Source organism: Macrobrachium nipponense, chromosome 33 (genome assembly GCF_015104395.2).
Source record: "Macrobrachium nipponense isolate FS-2020 chromosome 33, ASM1510439v2, whole genome shotgun sequence".
NCBI lineage: Eukaryota > Metazoa > Arthropoda > Malacostraca > Decapoda > Palaemonidae > Macrobrachium > Macrobrachium nipponense.
This window is the reverse complement of record NC_087219.1, coordinates 50,109,057-50,129,928: the sequence shown is the minus strand read 5'-3', so window position 1 is coordinate 50,129,928 and position 20,872 is coordinate 50,109,057. Positions and strand designations below refer to the sequence as shown.

At 40.0% G+C, this 20,872-nt stretch overlaps 1 protein-coding gene across 5 annotated transcripts in view; it reads left to right on the top strand.

Moving 5' to 3' along the window:
* Nucleotides 1–20,872, top strand: part of LOC135203166 (5'-3' exonuclease PLD3-like) — a 70,291-nt gene that overhangs the window by 25,191 nt on the left and 24,228 nt on the right. For all 5 annotated transcript variants that reach the window (XR_010311876.1, XR_010311875.1, XM_064232856.1 and 2 more), the window contains 7 exons: nt 2,623–2,723; nt 6,757–6,879; nt 12,846–12,914; nt 14,069–14,200; nt 14,610–14,749; nt 16,287–16,452; nt 19,384–19,486. Coding sequence is in view for 3 of the 5 variants with exons in the window: in XM_064232856.1 (XP_064088926.1) it covers nt 2,623–2,723; nt 6,757–6,879; nt 12,846–12,914; nt 14,069–14,200; nt 14,610–14,749; nt 16,287–16,452; nt 19,384–19,486 (834 nt within the window). In the remaining 2 variants the exon portion in view is untranslated. The remainder of the gene's footprint in view (nt 1–2,622; nt 2,724–6,756; nt 6,880–12,845; nt 12,915–14,068; nt 14,201–14,609; nt 14,750–16,286; nt 16,453–19,383; nt 19,487–20,872) is intronic.

Here is a 20,872-nt window from a genome sequence, read left to right as displayed (position 1 = left end):
GTTATTGAAATTGTCAGTGAATTGGATTAGGATAGATTTGACTGAGTAGTGTTCCTTTGATCATTGTACCTCTCAAGGAATAGCTTCTCAATGAAAGGCTGAGACTGAGCTCATCTGGGTTTAGTGTTAGTGGCCTCATGTAAATGAATTATCACTGGTAGAGCTGCTTATTTTGTGAGAGCCTCTCTTGTTAGGATGTATATACAGCTTTACAAAAGCACCTCACTTATCCATACTAACAAAGGCCTAGGGTGTTAAGCATAAATAGAGTCCAAAAAAACAATTTAATTCCCGAGGCCAGGAGCTTTTCAAGATGAGCACCCCATCCTTCAGAAGAGGCTCGCGAGTACAGGAACAATTCAGAGCATTGAATTAAAGGTAACTCCCTTTATCAAGCTCCAAAGTCTCAGGTTAACCCTAGTAGCTCCTTAACCCCAAGCTGAGTGGCAGTTTCTTGAAGGTTCTCGTGATTGGTGGCATGAGAGATGCCACCAATCATGAGAACCTCCATCTCTTCATCTCTGGAGTCAATCCAGTATCTTTTTTGGGAGATCTTATCTGTGGAACAGTGACTCGGATGTAAGGCTATTACTTCGGGGAATCATTGTCAGCCGTATACAAGATGAGCTGTCTGCTGCTGTGATTAGTGTTGTCAAAAGGCTTTCTCTCCACTTGGAATTCTCGTTCAGTAGACAAGATCTTCTGAATGTTTTTCAGAACAGAGGAGGTTTCTTCTATTGTACTGGCAAGGTGTGTAATTAGCTCGTCTGGAGGATGTGGACCTCTCGTTGCCCTCAGAATCCTAGGGGCACTGGATGAGTCGCACTTGTTGAAGAGCCACCACTGTACCCAAAGAAAATGTGTCCAAAGATCTGTGGGCAACATTCTCCATGCAGTAGAAAATGAAAGTGGTTTGAGGCAGACATGAACCAGAATTCAAATCTTATGAATAGATAACATACCATAAAATGCCAGGGAGGAATGTATTCCTCTGGTGTCATGTGTCCCTGCATGCACCCAATTGGTGGCAGAACTTGACAATGAAGAGTCAGCTTGTCTAAACACCCCATTTAGAAACCTGAAGGGGTATTATAGGACACCTCTTTCTTGACCTGGCCTTAGTCAACATGAAGTCTACGACACTAACCTCTAGATGAGACATGTAGATAATGACACAGTGCTTGATGGGACCCTGTAGTTTTCCAACCCTTCCAAGGAAGCCAAGGTCAGAAGGAAAACAGATCACAAAGTCAGTTTCCTGGGCGATTAATGATGCTTGGGCTCAAAGAAAGATGAGAGAGAATACTAAGTAGCAGAGTAAGGTTCCAACTGAGTAAGATCCCATACTCAGTAACAGAGTAAGGTCCCAAGTAGAAGGTCTGAGTTCCCTAGCTGAACAAGACTGCTCCAAGCTCTTGAACCACACCGAGGATTCTGAGGGCAACGAGAGGTCCACATCCTCCAGACGAGCTAATTACACACCTTCCCAGTACGGAACTCCTCTGTTCTGAAAAACATTCAGAAGATCTTGTCTACTGAACAAGAATTCCATGTTTCTTGTGGCCTACATGGTTTGTTGCCTGAAAAGATTTAGTTCTTTTGGACTTCCATGAATGCAGTGAATCTGGTCACGTTTCATTGTATTTGAACCTAGTGGACTACACTCGACAAAGGCTTGGGTCCTCTTCTTTAATAATCTCATATTCTAAGAAGAGTGATCTGGTGTGCTGAACCCCCAGCCGGTTCAGGATTCTCATACCTCCCTCCAACTATAAGACTATCCTATTGTTAAGACCGAAGGTTTGTTCCACATATGAAGAGATGAAAAATTTTTAATTATTTTGTATTTTTCATAGCTAACAAACTTGATGTCTTAACATTGACTGTCCATCTCTAGCCACCCCTCTTATGTTTCATCCTGGGTTGGAAGAAATACTGATGCGTTACTGGATTCAAGGTGGTCTCTCGACTTGGTTCCACTTCAACTACGCATCGGATGTCAGATGCCACAGATTCCTTGCATTTACAATCTTTGATTGTTTTTAACCGGTTTCCATTTGGCACCAGAAGATTTATCCTATTGTTAAGATCGAAGGATTGTTAGCTATGAAAAATATAAAAATTTGTCATTTTACTGGTAGCGGCATTTCTGCATAGTTCCTAACTTAAACTACCTTGTACTTTACATTGCAGTTCCACTAGATGGTTTTTGAAATCAATAAAATTCAGAATTCTCAGTTGGGAAAAGAAAGGGAAGGCTTAGCCAGTTCTTAGGGGCTTATGTAAAAAAAATTCCAGAAGTGAGGTACTGAATTCAAATTATTTCTGCTCTAGGAGTTTGACTAGATTAAAAGCATCTGTCTCACCTTTGATTACTACAGGGAAAATGCATTTACCTAGTTGATAATCTGAAATTATCTTTAGATGTGTTATAACCTTTGAAAAGAGTTGGCCCTTAAATGAATGAATTTCAAGTGGTTTATTACACCATGAGGGTGATTGATAACTCAAGCCAAAAATCCTGTCTCTTAGGATTTGGTGTCCATTATGTTTTTTGTATAGTTCATAGCTATGTCCATTATGTTTTTTGTATAGTTCATAGCTATGCATATATGTTTTCAGGAGTATCAGGAAAAGCAGCCATAAGGATAGCACAGAATGCCCCTTCTCATGTTTCACCTCAGTTTGACAGTGCACAGCTTGCTTCATCAGGGGCTGCTCAGGTGAGTATACAGTGTATAACTTATTATCGCTTGTTTACACAATGTTTATCTTCTTTAGAGGTTCCACATTTTTTCTATAATGAGTTAGAATCCACTTGTCAGTTATATTTTACCTAATCTTTTAAAACAACAGTAGTACTATCATTTTTCCAGTAGTATTTTGTTCATAATTTTTGCAGGTTTTCATTTAGACAGTTTAATTAATTGGAAATCAATTAACTATTTATTTGTCCAAATTAATATTTCCAGTGTATACTATGCATACATAACTATATTAGCTTTACCTCTCAGCATATAAATATATGCACCTTGCTCTTAAGGGAAAAGTTATGAAAACTCTTTCTTTTTCTTGTCTTAGTTTGGATGAGAATTCATGACATTGTTACTCCTGTGATGTATGTACATTATAAAGTCATTCTGAGTTGATTAAATGTTATCAGAAATAGCTGTACTTATTCTTATTTTTTAATTTCAGTCATGTTAGGAAAATTTTGGGAAATTCTCCATGACGATAAGGGTAGCTAGTCATGGATAATGGAATCTCTGTAAAAATAGTTCTTTGGGTTTCCTTTGAAGGTGAATGTAAATTTACATATGATTCTATATTTTATTCTGGTAACACAGTTTACTGTAATAGTAATATAATGCTTGTTTTTCTGTTTTATTATTAAAAAAATTTATGTGCCTACCCAGTATGCTCGTCATAGGCTAGGCCTAGCGCATGGTCTCCCGTCCATAATACAGCTGCATTGGACGCAGGGCAGTTTTTTGGTACATTTAAACATAAAAAAGTGTGTGTAATACATCGGCAAATACGGTAACTTGTTGCAACAGCACGAATGTGTAGGTTATCGACACTCGTAGAGAAAGAAGCAATTCGCATCATTTAAGCTTAATTTTGGACTTTGAGAGAAATTCAGTGTCTACCTTAATTAGTTATAATTACATAAAATCAGAAGAATAAAACAAAGGAGCTCTAAGCACCGGCTCCTTGGCAAGGTATTTACATTAGTAGTAATTGGTTCATCTCAATTCACAAGTCCAGTCTGGCAATAGTTTGTTAAACTTAAGCTAATCACTGTAATTTTGCTAAAAAACAAACTGGACATTTGCACTGGATTCTTGCAACATATCCTGGCAAGGTCACCAGCCACATGTGTGTCGATGAGAGGTGGATTTTGACTTACATACCTTGTTGCAACAGCACGACCGTGTAGTGAGTTTGACTTAACTTGTTGCAACAGCATAACTGTGTAGTTTATTGACACTCATAGAGAAAGAGGGAATTAGTATCATTTAAGCTTATTTTAGGACTTTGATTGAAATTTAATGTAAACCTTAATTAGTTATAGTAATTCCATAAAATCAGAAGAGTAACACAAGGAAGCTCTAAGCACTGGCTCCTTGGCACTGTGTGTACATTAATTGACAAAGCAATGGTGCCACAAGCATTCAGATTATACTCTGAAAGAACCTTTTAAAAGATGCTTAATAACCTATAAGGACACTGCAGATTACGTTATATAAACAAGTAAAGTGCCACAATTATACAGATTATGTATATCATGAGAAAATATTCTCAAGGTTGATTGATGAAGGGGCAGGCGCCTTGGGACAGTAGAGTGGCACAACACTACATACAACTATTCTGCAATATAGAAATGCACACGATCACTCCAGGAGGTTACAGCAATGGGTAAAAGTTTACTTAGAGTGCAGAAGGCCAAGAGAGGAGTCATCCAAGATGAAGTATAATGCAAATTGGGATTGATACTTATGAAAAATTGGACACAAGTAACATTCCTATACCACATAGTACCTGAATTCCTGGGACAAGGTGTCTTGAATACAGAGCCAGTTGAAAGTTTCGTCAATAGGGACGTCAATGGTTGTCACTAATGCAGCACTGGTTTGGTCAACAATAGACAGAGAGCATCTTTGTGGGTGGGTGGCAGTTTGGTAGCTAGGCAAGGTGTATACTTCTGATAGAGGGTCACACAATAGTACTACTACTTCTGCTTGACCTCTGACATCCTCATTATATTCTTTTGCATTCCCAGGCTTCTGGTTTGGCTTGTCTTGGGTCCAGAGGAGAACGAATACTGTTACTCTTGCCTTCTGCAATTCAGGTGTCCTATGCCCTTGTTGTTCAGTTTGCCTGGAAGAGGAGAGCATTTCGGCAGATGGGCGAATTCAACAGGGAGAGAGGATGCCATTAACTGATGCTGCCATTAACCGGGGATACCCTACTTGTTTCTGTGTGGGCTACGGGATTCTCCCACGATATGTACTTGTTGGGGAAGTCAAATGTTGAAAAATAGAGGGCTCTATAAGAGTATTCATTATTCACAAATACTCTTAGCAATGGAAATGAAGCATTAGCAATCATTGTTTTCATCTCCATAAGGTACAGTCCGGTCCTGAATTGTGTGTGTTCGAATTGTGCGATTCCCCTTTTATGCAGTCGCTAGTTCTAAAAAATAGATTTTCTGTATCTGCGAAGCTGTTCAAAGTCTGCGAGTCATGCGCCGCAAAACATATAAAATCTATTGTCTTTTCAATTATTTTAGGTGGTGGGGGGGGCGGGCTGGTGTTTGCTGGTATCTTAGAGAAAGGGTGAGGGGAATGCTTGGAGGAAAAAACTATTATTCCTCAAAGGGGGAATGCGAGAGAAAAGTTTCCTGCTCAGCCATTAGCTAAGATGGAATGCTCTGCCTCATGCATTTGTGATGTCATAACGCAGTGTGTATGAATGATTAGTCTAGGTTAACTTATTTTGACTAACTTTTGGCATTTGATCATTAATATTTTCTGTTGTTGAAATAGGTTTTGATGAAAAATGACTAGTAAAATGGATTGATAGAAGAAGAGAAGAAAAGAATGAGTAGGAGACTAAGAAAGAGATATGGAGAGAGAGAGAGAAGGAGAGAAAGAGAGATAGAGAGAGAGAGAAGAGAGAGAGGAGAGAGAGGCGGAGAAGGAGAAGAGAGAGAGAGAGAGAGAGAGAGAGTGTCATTTGATCTAAACTTTAAAAAAAACTCACATGTTGAATTTTGAATTTTTATCATTTCTTTTGAAGAAACTGTAATTTCATATAAAATTTTGAATTTGCATAAATTTTTTTATCATAGCATAAATTTATATGAAAATTATTACATAGTGGACGTGCCAGACAAAGAAGCTGGGACAGGCACTCGTAACCAAGTTTGTTAGGCCTGACAAAAGTGAAAACATGCATGATCTGCTAGTCCCCGAAACCTCAAATGGTTCACAAAGCCTTCCTTCAGCAGAAGAACTCTTCACAAAGGTTGAGATAGAGGAGTTTGAAGGTTTTTTGGCAGAGGATATGTAGAGGAAATTCCATCCAAAAGGTTTTTTAAAGGAAGTGACTGTATCGTACAGTACACTTGCACCCAATGGGGGCATTGTTTTCGTGTGGGAGTTTTCACCATCCTGTGTGTAATTTTAAACTTTTTCAAGTTATTAAAACCTTTTTAATGCTTTATTTATCCATAAGAACAATTTCATATCAGAAAAAATTACAGTATAGTCATAGAAAATATTGAAAATGGGTAGTATAAAAAAGTTTGACTGGGTAAGTTGCCGTTTGCCTCTACCCCAATGGAATTATTCCCATAAGGTATGTGTTTTGAAATATGCGAATTTTCAATTCTGCGAGGCCGTGGATTGACCAAATTCTTGCATAATTCGGGACCGTACTGTACAAGCTACCTTTAATCAAAATTATCAATTAATTGGTTGAAGGGTTTTTCAGGAAGAGGTCTTTTTGTTTTATTAGCTCAAATTGTTTATGAGAAACACCTTAAAAGATATATATTGCCTTCTGATTTTCCCATTTTATCATGATAACTGTTCTGGAGTTAAATATTAAGAAAAATATTTTCCAATAGCAATTGGGCTACTCTATGGAGACAAGGAAATATAGTATCATCAGAATCATCTCAGTGTAGGCGAAGACTAGCTTATTGTGTTATACTCCTATTTGTTGTTATTGAAATGTTTTATCTCCTAGGTTAGAAGTGTGGACTTTGATCGATTGATTGGAGGAGGGGTATTACATACCAAGATGTGGGTGGTTGATGGTAAACACATATACCTAGGCAGTGCAAACATGGATTGGCGATCTCTTACACAGGTATGGTATGCAGTATTGATAGCTTAGATAAATGTTATGTATATATATCAAGAACCTGAATGTTATAGTACTTCATCAATTTTACAGTAACTTTATTGATAGTATACGTTAGCTGTTTTTGTTTATGCACACTAGTTTCCATGGACAGCAGTGTACTCATATCTTATCATATTTTTCTTATTTTTTATTATTTTCTTAGTTGATAAATAAAAATACAGAGAAAATTATACAAATATCCTTAGTTTTTGTTTTGTTCATGAAACTTACCTGACAGATATATATATACGTAGCTGTATTGTCTGACGTCCGACAGAATTTCAAAACTCGCAGCACACGTAGTGGGCGGCCAGGTGGTAGTACCCATTCCCGCCGCTGGGAGGCGGATATCAGGAACCATTCCCATTTTCTATTCATATTTTTTCTGTCGCCGGTGCTGTAAACAACTGTTTTCAGTACCTCCGTCTAGGATTTTTGGATTATCTCGTTTCTAAGTATCTGGATTGACTTTTGGTTATCGACTCTGGATTGTTGGATTGGCACGCGTGATAGTGGACTGTTTTTTTGATTTTGGATTGGCTTTTCTGTGTACATGATGTCAGGATCAAGTACAGGGAGTTTCAGAGTGTGTGTGAGGAGTGAATGTAAGGTGAGGCTTCTTAAACCTTCAGTTGATCCTCACACAGTATGTATGGAATGCAGGGGGCATGTTTGTTTGGTTGATGATCGGTGCAATGAATGCAAGGATTTGACCGATGATGGATGGAAAATGTATGAGACCTATCGGCGTAAATTGGAGCGTGATAGAGTCAGGAGGGCTTCCTCCAGGAGCAGTTCTACGAAAGGTAAGGAATGTAACATTTCTCCCCCTCTAACACCGGTAGATTTTGTTTCACCTAAACCTGTGATGTTGCCTTCGGGCCCTGTTTCTGTGTCTGGAGAAGGTAATGCCCTTTCTCTGATTCTCGAGTCTCTGTGCACTCTTGAATCTAAAGTGTTGGCCTTGGAAACTGGCCCTGTGAAAGTTTGTGATCGTGCCCCTAGTGTTGTGGAGGGGGCGTCAGATCGGCCCCATAATGCCTCTAGGCTGAAACCTCTATCGGACGTACGCCCTCTCCGGATGGACGATCACCGGTTCCTCTTAGAGAAGAAGGGGAACTTAGTAGTCCAGCGAGCTCAGTGGAAGAGGAACCAACCCCCTTTGGTTTCGTCTGTCTCTGACTATAAGGTTCTTGTGCAGCTGTTACGTTCGTCCTTCAGGGACAAGTTTCAGCCGGCAGCTCCTAGGTCTCCTCTCTTGCAACTTTCGTCTTCCAAGTCATACAAGACACCGGAGTTTGTTGAGATGAAGACTTCTCTTTCAACCAAAAGGGCTTTCAAGAAGCTACAGGACTTTATGACTCGAAGGAAGGATCAGGGCAAGAAGTCGCAGGGGTACAGAACGTCAGGGCGGACCTTCTCAGTCGACAAGATCAAATCCTGCCAACAGACTGGACCTTACACCAAGAAGTGTGTCAACAATTGTGGAAGTTGTGGGGACGTCCTCCAGTCGACCTGTTCGCGACGTCGAGGACGAAGAGGCTTCCTCTGTATTGCTCACCAGTCCTAGATCCAGGAGCAATTGCGGTGGATGCATTGCTCTGGAGTTGGACAGGCCTAGACCTTTATGCCTTCCCTCCATTCAAGATCATGGGGGAAGTCATGAGGAAGTTCACAGCTTCAGAGGGGACAAGGTTGACCCTGATCGCCCCGATGTGGCCAGCGAGAGAATGGTTCACAGAGGTCATGACATTCCTTGTGGACTTCCCAAGGACGTTGCCCTGGAGGAAAGATCTACTCAAACAGCCTCACTTCGAAAGGTATCACCAAAACCTCTCCGCTCTGGATCTGACTGCGTTCAGACTATCGAAAAGTTGGCCAGAGCGAGAGGTTTTTCGAAAGCAGCTGCGAGAGCAATCGCTAATGCTAGAAGAGCCTCTTCAAGAGCTGTTTACCAATTGTTAGGAACAATCGTTTGCCGATTGTTCCCTTGGTGGATTGTTGCCTCCTTTGTTTTTGTTTTTTAATTGCTGGCGAGTTGACGTCTGTTGGATGGCGTCAAACTTCATCAGTCAGGTTCTGGAGGGCAGAACAACCAGTCAGGTTCTAGAGGGCAGAACGACCAGTCAGTCAGTCAGTCAGAGGCAGTCAGGTATGATTACCTGTGGACCAGCATGAGGCAGCGCCAGGTACTGGATACCTGGTTATTTGGTTGAAGTTGTCGTATGGAGTATGACTTCGAGTTGGAGGTCGACAGCCTTTGGCCAGCATTATTGTGTTTTCGTTGTCAAGAGGACGACGTGTCGAGTGCGACCTCACTGGGCAGCAGCAGTGACGTGTTTTCGTCCAGTGGTCGAGGAGGACTTCCATACTGCATCTAAGGACGAGATGGTTGTTGCATCAACTCTGTCTTGATCGTCCAGCATTCGAGGAGGATGTCCATATTGTCTCCAAGGACGAGGTGGTTGTCGTATCGGCTCTATCTTGATCGTCCGGCATTGGACTGTTGTCCTCACTGTTTGAGGAAGTGTTCCCGTTTTGCTCTTAGTATCATTATGCTGCTTCAGTGTCAATTTTAGTTATGTATTACGCTGCCTATTTCTATTTATTATATTTAAAGATTGTTATTGCCCTTATACAGCCTATTTTGTGATTATTCTTTTTATTGTTTAGATTGTGATTTTTCATGGCTTTGTTATTGAAGGGTGGATTTTATTGTCTCTTCGACTGATTTTAAATATTATTGTTAATTGATAATTTTTTGTTTTTGCCACCCAGAACCTTGACTCGCTGTACATTATGTGTTTAACTCTTGTAAATAAATTAATTTTAAGGTAACTTTTTGGTTTTGTTGTGCTCCTCTCTCCTTTGTTTGTCACCTGTCATCAGTCATTACAGCCCAATTGCTTATTATTTTTAAGAACCTGTCGATCTCGAGAGTCGAGATCGTAATATTGGCGACCTTAGGCCAGGGTTGGTTCTGTTTTGGCTGACGGGGGTGTGGCAGCATCGGGGAAGAGTATTTTGTTTGTAAAAAAAAAATTAATAATGATAATTTTTTTTTTCTGTTAGGTGGGGAGGTGTTAGGAACAATCGTTTGCCGATTGTTCCCTTGGTGGATTGTTGCCTCCTTTGTTTTTGTTTTTTAATTGCTGGCGAGTTGACGTCTGTTGGATGGCGTCAAACTTCGTCAGTCAGGTTCTGGAGGGCAGAACAACCAGTCAGGTTCTGGAGGGCAGAACGACCAGTCAGTCAGTCAGTCAGAGGCAGTCAGGTATGATTACCTGTGGACCAGCATGAGGCAGCGCCAGGTACAGGATACCTGGTTATTTGGTTGAAGTCGTCGTATGGAGTATGACTTCGAGTTGGAGGTCGACAGCCTTTGGCCAGCATTATTGTGTTTTCGTCGTCAAGAGGACGACGTGTCGAGTGCGACCTCACTGGGCAGCAGCAGTGACGTGTTTTCGTCCAGTGGTCGAGGAGGACTTCCATACTGCATCTGAGGACGAGATGGTTGTTGCATCAACTCTGTCTTGATCGTCCAGCATTCGAGGAGGATGTCCATATTGTCTCTAAGGACGAGGTGGTTGTCGTATCCGGCTCTATCTTGATCGTCCGGCATTGGACTGTTGTCCTCACTGTTTGAGGAAGTGTTCCCGTTTTGCTCTTAGTATCATTATGCTGCTTCAGTGTCAATTTTAGTTATGTATTACGCTGCCTATTTCTATTTATTATATTTAAAGATTGTTATTGCCCTTATACAGTCTATTTTGTGATTATTCTTTTTATTGTTTAGATTGTGATTTTTCATGGCTTTGTTATTGAAGGGTGGATTTTATTGTCTCTTCGACTGATTTTACATATTATTGTTAATTGATAATTTTTTGTGTTTTTGCCACCCAGAACCTTGACTCGCTGTACATTATGTATTTAACTCTTGTAAATAAATTAATTTTAAGGTAACTTTTTGGTTTTGTTATGCTCCTCCCTCCTTTGTTTGTCACCTGTCATCAGTCATTACAGCCCAATTGCTTATTATTTTTAAGAACCTGTCGATCTCGAGAGTCGAGATCGTAATACCAATCGAAGTGGGCCTCCTTCAGGGCATGGTGCAGAAAGGAGGGAGTTTCCTCTTCCACGACCTCTGTGAACCAGATAGTTGATTTTCTGCTTTTCCTAAGAAATGTGCAAAAATTGGCAGTCCCGACCATCAAGGGATATAAGAGTATGTTGTCAGCCGTTTTTCGACACAGAGGACTGGACCTCTCTGACAACAAGGATCTCCACGACCTCTTGAGATCATTTGAAACCACCAAGATTCCACAAGCGAGACCGCCTTCATGGAACCTCGACGTGGTTCTTAAACATTTAATGTCAAGTCCGTTTGAACCTCTCCACGAAGCGTCTCTACGGAACTTGACGAAGAAAGCGCTTTTTCTAACTTCTCTGGCGACGGCGAAGAGAGTTAGTGAAATCCAAGCGTTCAGTAGCCAAGTGGGCTTCAAGGGGTTGTCTGCTCGTTGAGTCCAACTTTCTTGGCTAAGAATGAGAACCCGTCTAACCCTTGGCCCAAGAGCTTTGAGATCAAAGGTATGTCGAGTCTCGTGGGTCAAGAACCAGAGAGAGCCCTGTGCCCTGTCAGGGCTCTCAAGTTCTATATTCACAGAACGAAAGAGGTAAGAGGTCCCTCAGGTAATCTCTGGTGCTCGGTGAAAAGACCAGAATTGCCTTTGTCGAAGAATGCTGTGGCTTTCTTTCTGAGGGACGTCATTAAAGAGGCTCATTCATCTTGCCAGAAGACTGATTTGAGCCTCTTACGAGTGAAAGCTCACGAAGTCAGAGCTGTAGCTACCTCTCTTGCCTTCCAAAGAAATAGTATGTCTATCAAGGATATCCTTGATAGCACCTTTTGGAGGAGCAATTCCGTATTCGCCTCACATTACCTACGGGATGTGAGAACGATTTACGAGAACTGTAGTTCTTTGGGGCCATACATTTCTGCGGACACAGTTTTGGGGGCTGAAGGTAGCTCTCTGCCTATCCCTTAGCTTAGAATAGGTTAGTTTTATTGTTGTGTTTTTGGTTGATGGTGAGATCTTCTGTGAAAATCTCCCATTCTTTAGTTTAACTGTCAGGGGTTTTTTGGTTAGTTGGTCAGGTGGTGGTCAGTTGCTCCGTAGCCCTCATATGGATGGTCCGATGGTCTTGTCACATTGTGGTTACGTCCCCGTTGACAGAGCATCCAGAGCGCAAAAGCACTACAGGTCTCCACCTGGCTGGCAACTGATTAAAGCAGAAGCAGGCTTAAGTGACAGTAATCACAGAGTTTACTTTGCTAACAGGTGAGGAACCAAGATGTACATCATCTACTTAATTTAAGTTTCCTAAAAATCCTTTTCTGTCTCTTCCCACCGTCCGAAGGTGGGATTCAGCTATATATATATCTGTCAGGTAAGTTTCATGAACAAAATGTTATTGTTATAATACAATTAAGTTCGTTCATACTTACCTGGCAGATATATATAATTGAGTGCCCACCCTCCTCCCCTCAGGAGACAGTGGCATTAATAAAATATGAATAGAAAATGGGAATGGTTCCTGATATCCGCCTCCCAGCGGCGGGAATGGGTACTACCACCTGGCCGCCCACTACGTGTGCCGCGAGTTTTGAAATTCTGTCGGACGTCAGAAAATACAGCTATATATATATCTGCCAGGTAAGTATGAACAAACTTAATTGTATTATAACAATAACATTTTTGTTCAAAGTTTTGCAGTTCCAGAACTTTATTAAATGAGCATCATTGATAGTATTTAATTATTTTCCCATATTACTTAAATTCACATCTAATTACAAACAATATAAAGATGTATCAGAGGGTATATTCTCTCAAAGACTATAGTAATAATAGTACAACAATTTATTTCAGGTTAAAGAAGTTGGAATAGTTATCAACAATTGCCCTTGTTTGGCTTCAGATATGAGCAAGATTTTTGAGGTGAGACCAATAAGATTTATTTCATCATAATCCCTTCATTCAGTTATGCCTTTATTCAAGATCTTCAAGTGTCCTTAGACATTGCAGTTATTTGTCTAACAAGAAAAATAAGATCAGTAATAACATGGCACAGAAACCACAGAGAGTATGAGGTACCCATCCATCAATTTTTTGCCTGCTTAGCAGAGTTCCCCTGACTTCCCTTCACCACAAATGATGATGATGATTATTATTATCAGACAAGTTGCAGCCTTGGTTGGAAGGGCATAATGCTAGAAACACAGAGGGTCCAGAGGGGAAAGCAGCACAATGTATGAAAATAAATACAGAATTAAAGAATAAACTATATATGAGTGATATAACAGAGAAACAAAAAGTTACAAACCCTGAAACTTAGATAATCACCAAGAAGGAAGGTAGTGGCAGACCCATAATGGCCATCTCATGGAAATTTTGACTTTTGCAGTCAACTGTCTCGACCATTTTAAAGGATAAAAATCGAATTGGTAATGCTGTGAAATTCTCACCAGAAGTTCCCCTTCTTCATACATAGGAGCCATTTATACTGCTAGTGAGACAGTGTAACTATGGGATCCCCTTTGGGAATTTGTATATATACTTCTAACTTCTAGATGGTAATTGTCAAGGAGAGGTCTTCAGTAAGATCCCCTGTCTCCCTCAGTACCAACGTTATGCTGGAGACACTTTCATCAGAATCAACACCAAGGGCCTAGAAACTCTAAGGTGAAAGATCGTAGTATCTTAAGACAGGTGAAGATCATGAATGTTAACCAATATTAGGGCTGGTTCTGCATGAAAAAGTTAATTTTTCTTTACAAACATGTCATTATTATTATTATTATTATAAAGAATTAGTTTATCCAGACCCCTGAGCCTAACAACAGGTCTTCTCGGGCTGATCACAAATGTCATTATTTCATCACTAGTATTTCTCTTTACAAAAATTGATGTACAGTTGGTTATATATAAATGTAAACTTATGTAGAGTTCATTGTATTTTTTATTCTTAGTTACACTGTAGTTAGAAAAAAATAAATTTCAAGTCCAAAAAAAATCTCTAATCAAGTTGCATAACCAGATTTGAATAAAATAGTTTAAAAAACTTCTTACATCTTATTTTAAAATTTTTACAGGTTTACTGGCAGTTGGGTGAAGAGGGATCCGTAATTCCACCTTCTTGGCCAAGTGATCTTCAAACAGACTTCAATATTGAAAACCAGATGTCCATAGCTTTAAGCGGAACATTTGTCAACACATATCTCTCTGTAAGATGAAATATTATGTACTTGTTATACTGGTTAGATTTTTTCTTAATTGGAAAAAATTGTTCCTTGCTCCATAGATTCAAACCTACTGCTGCCGTTTACTCATTGTATCTTGTGTCTTTCCATTCTGACTGGCAGACCTCTTGAGGATACAGAAACATAAGGGAGAGTTTTGGTGGGGGAGATCCTCCCCACTTAGTTTCTTTATTGTCAGCTGGGCTATCATTTTATCATCTTTTACATTAAAGAGTGATATTAGTAAGCATATTGGGTTTGCATCTTTTTTCATATACAGTATACAGTAGACTTAATAGACTCATCCTGTTAGCTGGAATAAGTTTAGCGATATTTCTTAGTACAGTATCTATTATTTCTGTCTATACAAACACTGCTTTAATTATCTTTGCAGAGCTCTCCACCTCCCTTTTGCCCACAAGGAAGAAGTAATGATATTGATGCTATTGTGGATGTGATAAATAAGGCTAAAAAGTTTATCTATATAGCTGTTATGGACTACTTCCCAAGAATGTTATACTCAAAGAAAAAGAGGTGAGTAGTATTTTGTAAAGTAGTAGCGCACACTACTTGATTTCACATACCATATGTATGTACAGGCAATACTTGCTATATAACTAATGATGAGTAATTTATTGCTTATTCGATGCCTACAAAAGCTATACATATGTGATCCTTGTTTGACCATTCATATGTTCTGAGCAATTTCTGAATTGAACAGATCTGCACTTCTGTTGTCTTGTCTGGCTAAAGATATTTCTATGGATGTCTTATACATCATCATCATTACAGTGACTACTATACATATCTAAGAGTTGGGCTTCTGAACCCCTTATGTATCAGAACATAAAGTAAATTTTTATGTATATAGAAGAGTCTGTTATTATAATTATTGCATTATAAGCTGGCAATCACATCTGGATATAGATGATAAAAACAAAGCACCTCTTTATGGATTTGAACTAGACGTGTGATATGCCAGGCCAACACTATGAGTGAGTAGACAGTAAGGTGAAATATGCATTGTAAGCAGGCAGACACACCTGGATCTATCTAAGTGCCTCAGTGGCGTGGTTGGTATGATGTTGGCGTGCTACCTTGGTGGCCTTGAGTTCGATTACGGGCATTCCCTTGAGTCTAACACTATCCACTCAACCACAGAAGATAAAAGGAATGAAACCAGATATACTACAGTCTAGTCTCGAAATATGCATGATCGGATTGTGCGATTCTCCTTTTATGCGGTCGCTAGTTCTCAAAAATAGATTTTCTTTATCTGCGAAGCCATTCAAAGTCTGCAAATCACGCGCTGCAAACGTATCAAATCTATTGTCTGTTCAAGTATTTTAGGTTGGGGGGGGTTGGGTGCTAGTATCTAAGAGAAGGGATGGGGCGAATGCTTGGAGGCAAAAAACTATTATTCCTCCAAGGGGGAATGTGAGAGAAAGATTTCCTGCCCAACCATTAGCCAAGACGGAAAGCTCCACCTCATGCATTTGTGATGTCATAGCGCAGTGTGTATGAATGTTCGGTATCATCATCATCGCCATACATATTCAGATCTGCGAAGTGTATTCTGAATGATCGGTCTATCTTCATCGCCATAGGTATTATTCAGATATGCGAAGTGTATTCTGAAGCTTCTGCTCAGCCATTACCTAAGATGGAAGGGTCCATTTGTGATGTCATAACGCAGTGTGTATGAATGATCGCTATCATCATCATAGCCATACATATTATTCAGATCTGCAAAGTGTATTCTGATCATCCACATTATGTATACATATGCCTAGAAGTTGAAGAGGAAGGCCTATTTTCTTGAAACTAAAAAGCTTGTCCTTAAGTTAAGACGAAGGAAAGAGCAACTTCCATTTTGACAGCATTCATCAACTTGAAATCTGTCATTGCTGAACATAAAATAAGAATTTTTTTTTCGTCAAGGTTAACTTGTTTTGACTAACTTTTGGCATTTGATAATTTATTTTGTCTATTGTTGGAATAGGTTTTGATGAAAGTGATTAGTAAAAGTGATTAACAGAGAAGCAAACATAAGTACTATTCTATATTTTAGGTTTTGGCCTGTCATTGATGACGCTTTACGAGCTGCAGCCTTGGAGCGAGGTGTTCGCGTCCGCATCTTGGGTTCTCATTGGAATCATACAAGACCTGATATGATATACTACTTAAAGTCTTTACAGGACTTAACATGTCCTGCAACTGGAATGGATATAGAAACGGTGAGTGCCAAAAAAGTACCTATTTATTAAATTTATGCATTTTGACAATTCATAAATATTTTATATGGTATAGATAAAACTTACCTCCATGCTGCTCAAGAACTTTACAGTGGAAAACATCCATTGTTTGGAATGTCAGTTTTTAAATAAGACAAATTTTGTATAAATTTGTATTTTTCATAACTACAAACCTAAGCCTTTACATTGGGGAAAAACTTTTAAGCACTAGCTGGATTCAATTAAAAACAGAGCAAGGGTTGGTAACAGCTGGGTGATAGTCAATGGGGGAGACAGTAGGCAGAGTCTGACCTCTCTTCCCCCCTCTTGTGCCGCATGACGCACCCGTCATCTCTTAACAACTGTCTTCCTTGCAAGAAGTGTGCTGCCCTAGTTTTCACAGAAGCTGGTTTATTACACACTTCCTACGACACCTTGCCATTCTGGTTTTAGATTTTTTTTTTTTTTGTGATTCTCTGTTACATTTGTGTTTGTGTGTTTTGCTTTAGAGATGCAAACCACTGATTCATCTATGAAGGCTTTGCTTGATAGGAGGTGCCCTGGGGTAGGTCACAATCCTTGCTTTTGTTATTTAGCCTCTCTTGGTACTGATTCTCTTACAACTTGTAGCAGATGCAGATCTGACATTTGATTAAGATAATACTCTTTATATAGTCAGTAGGCATAGCATACACAATAAATACCATAAAGATTTTGGATTATAGTACTACATAGTTGGGTCACTAAAAATAATAAGCCACTTGTGGCTGAATACCATGCCAGTCAGTTGATACTGCTTAGCAAACAGATTATGGTAGTTTTGTTTCAATAATTAAGAACATTGCTTTAAATCTCTTGACAAATGAGGAAAAATTTTGTATTTTGGAAAACTAAAGACATGAATGCTGGATTTTCAATTATGTACTGTTGCTTAAACCGCTAGTACAAGGAGAAAAGTTTAGATGTTCTCTTTTATGAGGAGTCTCGGATACTATCTGCGTACAGATACCTAAAGTGTCCTAACATTTCCCTTACTTGAAGAGGCACAGATACTATTGTACATACAGATGCCAAAAGTGTTTTAACATTTGGTGACATTAAAGGTTTTAAACAGGTATCCAAGCAAGGAACAAGTAATACAGATACCAACCTAGCACATATAGAGTGGGCACCTAACTCCACTCTCTACACATGCAAGACCTGGGGGAACAAGACAGATGGCTGTTGACAACTCAACTGGTAGAACTATGTGCCTGCGCCCAAACTTTTCATCCCTAGCTTCCAAGAACAGTCAAGTCACCTGCCAATGAAAATCTAACATGCCCTCAGGACCAGCGCAGTTGAAAATCGCTAGTGGTTTCAATGAACTACAACAACCCTCATGAGGCATGAGGAGTTGGCAAAATATCATGTAACTATGACACGGGTACCATTTTAGCTATGCTTGTGTTACTGCAGTCCCAGAAAGATGGCGAGACTTTCCTCTTCAGTTCTTCCAAACAGTGGCCAGAATATTACTGACAGAAAAGTTTGCAAGGCACCCTTTACTGTGAAGAAAGGCCCAGGGAAGTTAAGAACAGGGTCACCAATTATACAAATTGCAGTTGGTCCATAGTTTTTTTTTAACTAAACTAATTTCTTCCCCTACAGACTAATTAATGTATGATAATAAGCTGTAGCAGTTGTCTCCAGATGTGTCCCAGAAGTGTCTCCACTTCCACCTGTCTTGAGTATGCATCCAGGTTCCCAAGTGCTGCTAGTGGAGGTAATAGGTAATTTTCTGAGCAGTCTGAACCAGCTGCAGCTTTTAAGTGCTGTGAGGAGGGCCAGTCTTTATTACATAATGTATGTAATTGTATTATATGTGAGACTCAATTTTTATTGAAAAAATTTAATTCATTTCCACATACACCCGATACTTTAAGTTAGTTTGAGTACCTTGTTACCAGAAAATTATTAGAGGACCTAGGACATGAAGGAGTACTAGACTGAAGGGGTGTGCTGGATAGAAGATTAAAATAGCAGGCAAGTTGTGTGTGGAGGTACAGTAATTGTAGAAAAAAAAAAATGTTCTGTATTAAGGGCAAAGCAGAAGATATAACCCAAATAGCCACACTTAAAAGGTTAGAGGATGCATTATGCTGGGGCCATGTCAGTATAATCATAGGATACTCCAATTGCATGTTAAGGTACAACATTAGTTGAAAAAATGGTTACTGTTCTTATAAAGCATAGCAGATGCCAGGGTATCTACACCTTAAGATAAGAAAATGCATCATGAGAATAGTGAACATATTCCTGGTAGTACAAAGAAGTAATACTAACATGAAATTCATTGTCTAAAATGAAGGAAAGAACTTATCAGTGCTGGAACACTGTACCTAATTTTTACATTTTTTTTTTCAATACGGTGGAAGTTCTGAATAGAGTAGTAAGAAGAAAAATATTCAGCTTGTCTGTTGCATTAAAAGTGATTAAATTATGAAAGTCAAATCCAAACTTCTTAAGAAGATCATAGTTGATAGAAGATGAATGAGCAGCATCAAATTGTGGGGAATGACACGAGGCAGGCTGGAACACGAGGTAATAAGACATAGAGAGTACTGATTTACCGGTAAAAGCATAAATATGAGATGAAGTTGATTGAAGATTGTTACTTATAAAGAGAAGGAACAGAGTAAGTGAGAAAGCAACACCCTTATGAGGACTTCTAGAAATATGGAAGGATATTGAAGGGAGGATGTTGAAATGAGATAACTTTATAATGAGTAAATTAAATCCGCAAGCAGAAAGTTTAGGTAGCAGATCCAATCAACTTTATCAGCTCCTTATTAGATTTCAAAACCAATGAAAAGATTCTTGGAGGTCCTGAGAGAGGATGAGTAAACATCAAGATAATGAATATTTATTTTAATGTAAATTTTTCTCTTGCAGCGCTTATTTGTAGTGCCAGCATACACAGAAGAGCAGAGAGAAATTCCATTTGGAAGAGTGAATCATAACAAATACATGGTAACTGACAATACTGCCTATATTGGTGAGTTCAGCTTTGCTTTTAATGTACAGATTAATATAAATGTTGTTTTTGTACATGAACTTTCCTGCCAGATATATACTTAGCTTACGTCTCTGACGTCACGACAGAATTCAAAACTCGCGGCAAATGCGACAGGTAGGTCAGGTGATCTACCCCACCCGCCGCTGGGTGGCAGGTGTATGAACCAATCCCCCTTTCCAGTCATAATTTTTCTGTCGCCGGTGTCGACTACATCTGTTGTCGATACCTCTCGATTTTGAATTATTACTCGTTTTCGCCCTGGATTGTTTCATCGGACTTTTGGTGAAGTACCTGCTCCTTGGCTTGGCATTTGCGATTTGTGGACCGGTTTTGGATTATTCTTTTGATTATTCTTGGAATTTCATTATGTCTGATTTGGAAATTAAGAAATCAACTATGTTCAGAGTTTGTTCTGTTACCGATTGTAAGGTGAGGCTACCGAAAGCTGCGGTAGACCCTCACACGGTATGCATGAGGTGTAGGGGGAATGACTGCTCATTTATTAACCCTTGTAATGAATGTGGTAATTTGAATGAAGAAGAATGGAAGGCGCTTTCTTCTTATGTAAGAAAGCTTGAGAAGGACAAGGTTAGGAAAGCTTCATCTAGGAGTTCTAGTAGGTCTCGCGCTAGCGAGTTTGAAGTTGATAACCCTGTTGTAGACGTAGCGCCTTTACCAGTTTCAGCCCCTGCTTCCTGCACCGAACCCGAAGATGCGCCTTCGGAGGTGGACACTATGAGAGCCACTATTCGCAGCATGGAGCTCAAAATTAAAGTGCTAGAAGGTAAGAGTGATAGCAATTTGTGCAGTGATCCCAGTGCAGTGGAGGGTGCGTCTGATCGGCTCCCTAATGCTTCTAGGCCTAGACCTCTTCCAGACTCCCAGAACCCAGTGGAGGAGGAAAGTCGAAAGCCGCAGGAAGGTTAGGGAGAACCCCCACCGGTCAGGCGTCCCCTCGGTAGCGCCTGATGTTCGATCCCAGGCTACCTTGGATCGCGCCAAGAGAGAAGTCTTACGGCAATGCTTCTCGTCTTCGCCTTCTCCTTCGCCCAAACGTGGTTGGAGCTCCTCGGAAGCTTCTCGGCCGTCGAAGAGAGCCTGGCAGGCTTCTTCCGCTCTCCCCTCCAGCCCTGAAGTTTTTTCGGAAGATCCTGGATTTGATGTCAAGAAACCGAGGATTTCTTTGGAGTTTCGCTCTCCTAGTAAGGATCGAGCTGCGTCTCCCGTGAAGGACTTTGTTAAGTCTCCTACACGTGTGTTGGCTAGTCTGCAGGCGCAGATTACGGCTCTGGCTGACTCCTTGATTGTGACTTCTGGTCGTAGGAAGGACGTCTCGCTCCCGGTAAAGAAGTCCAGGCGCTCTTC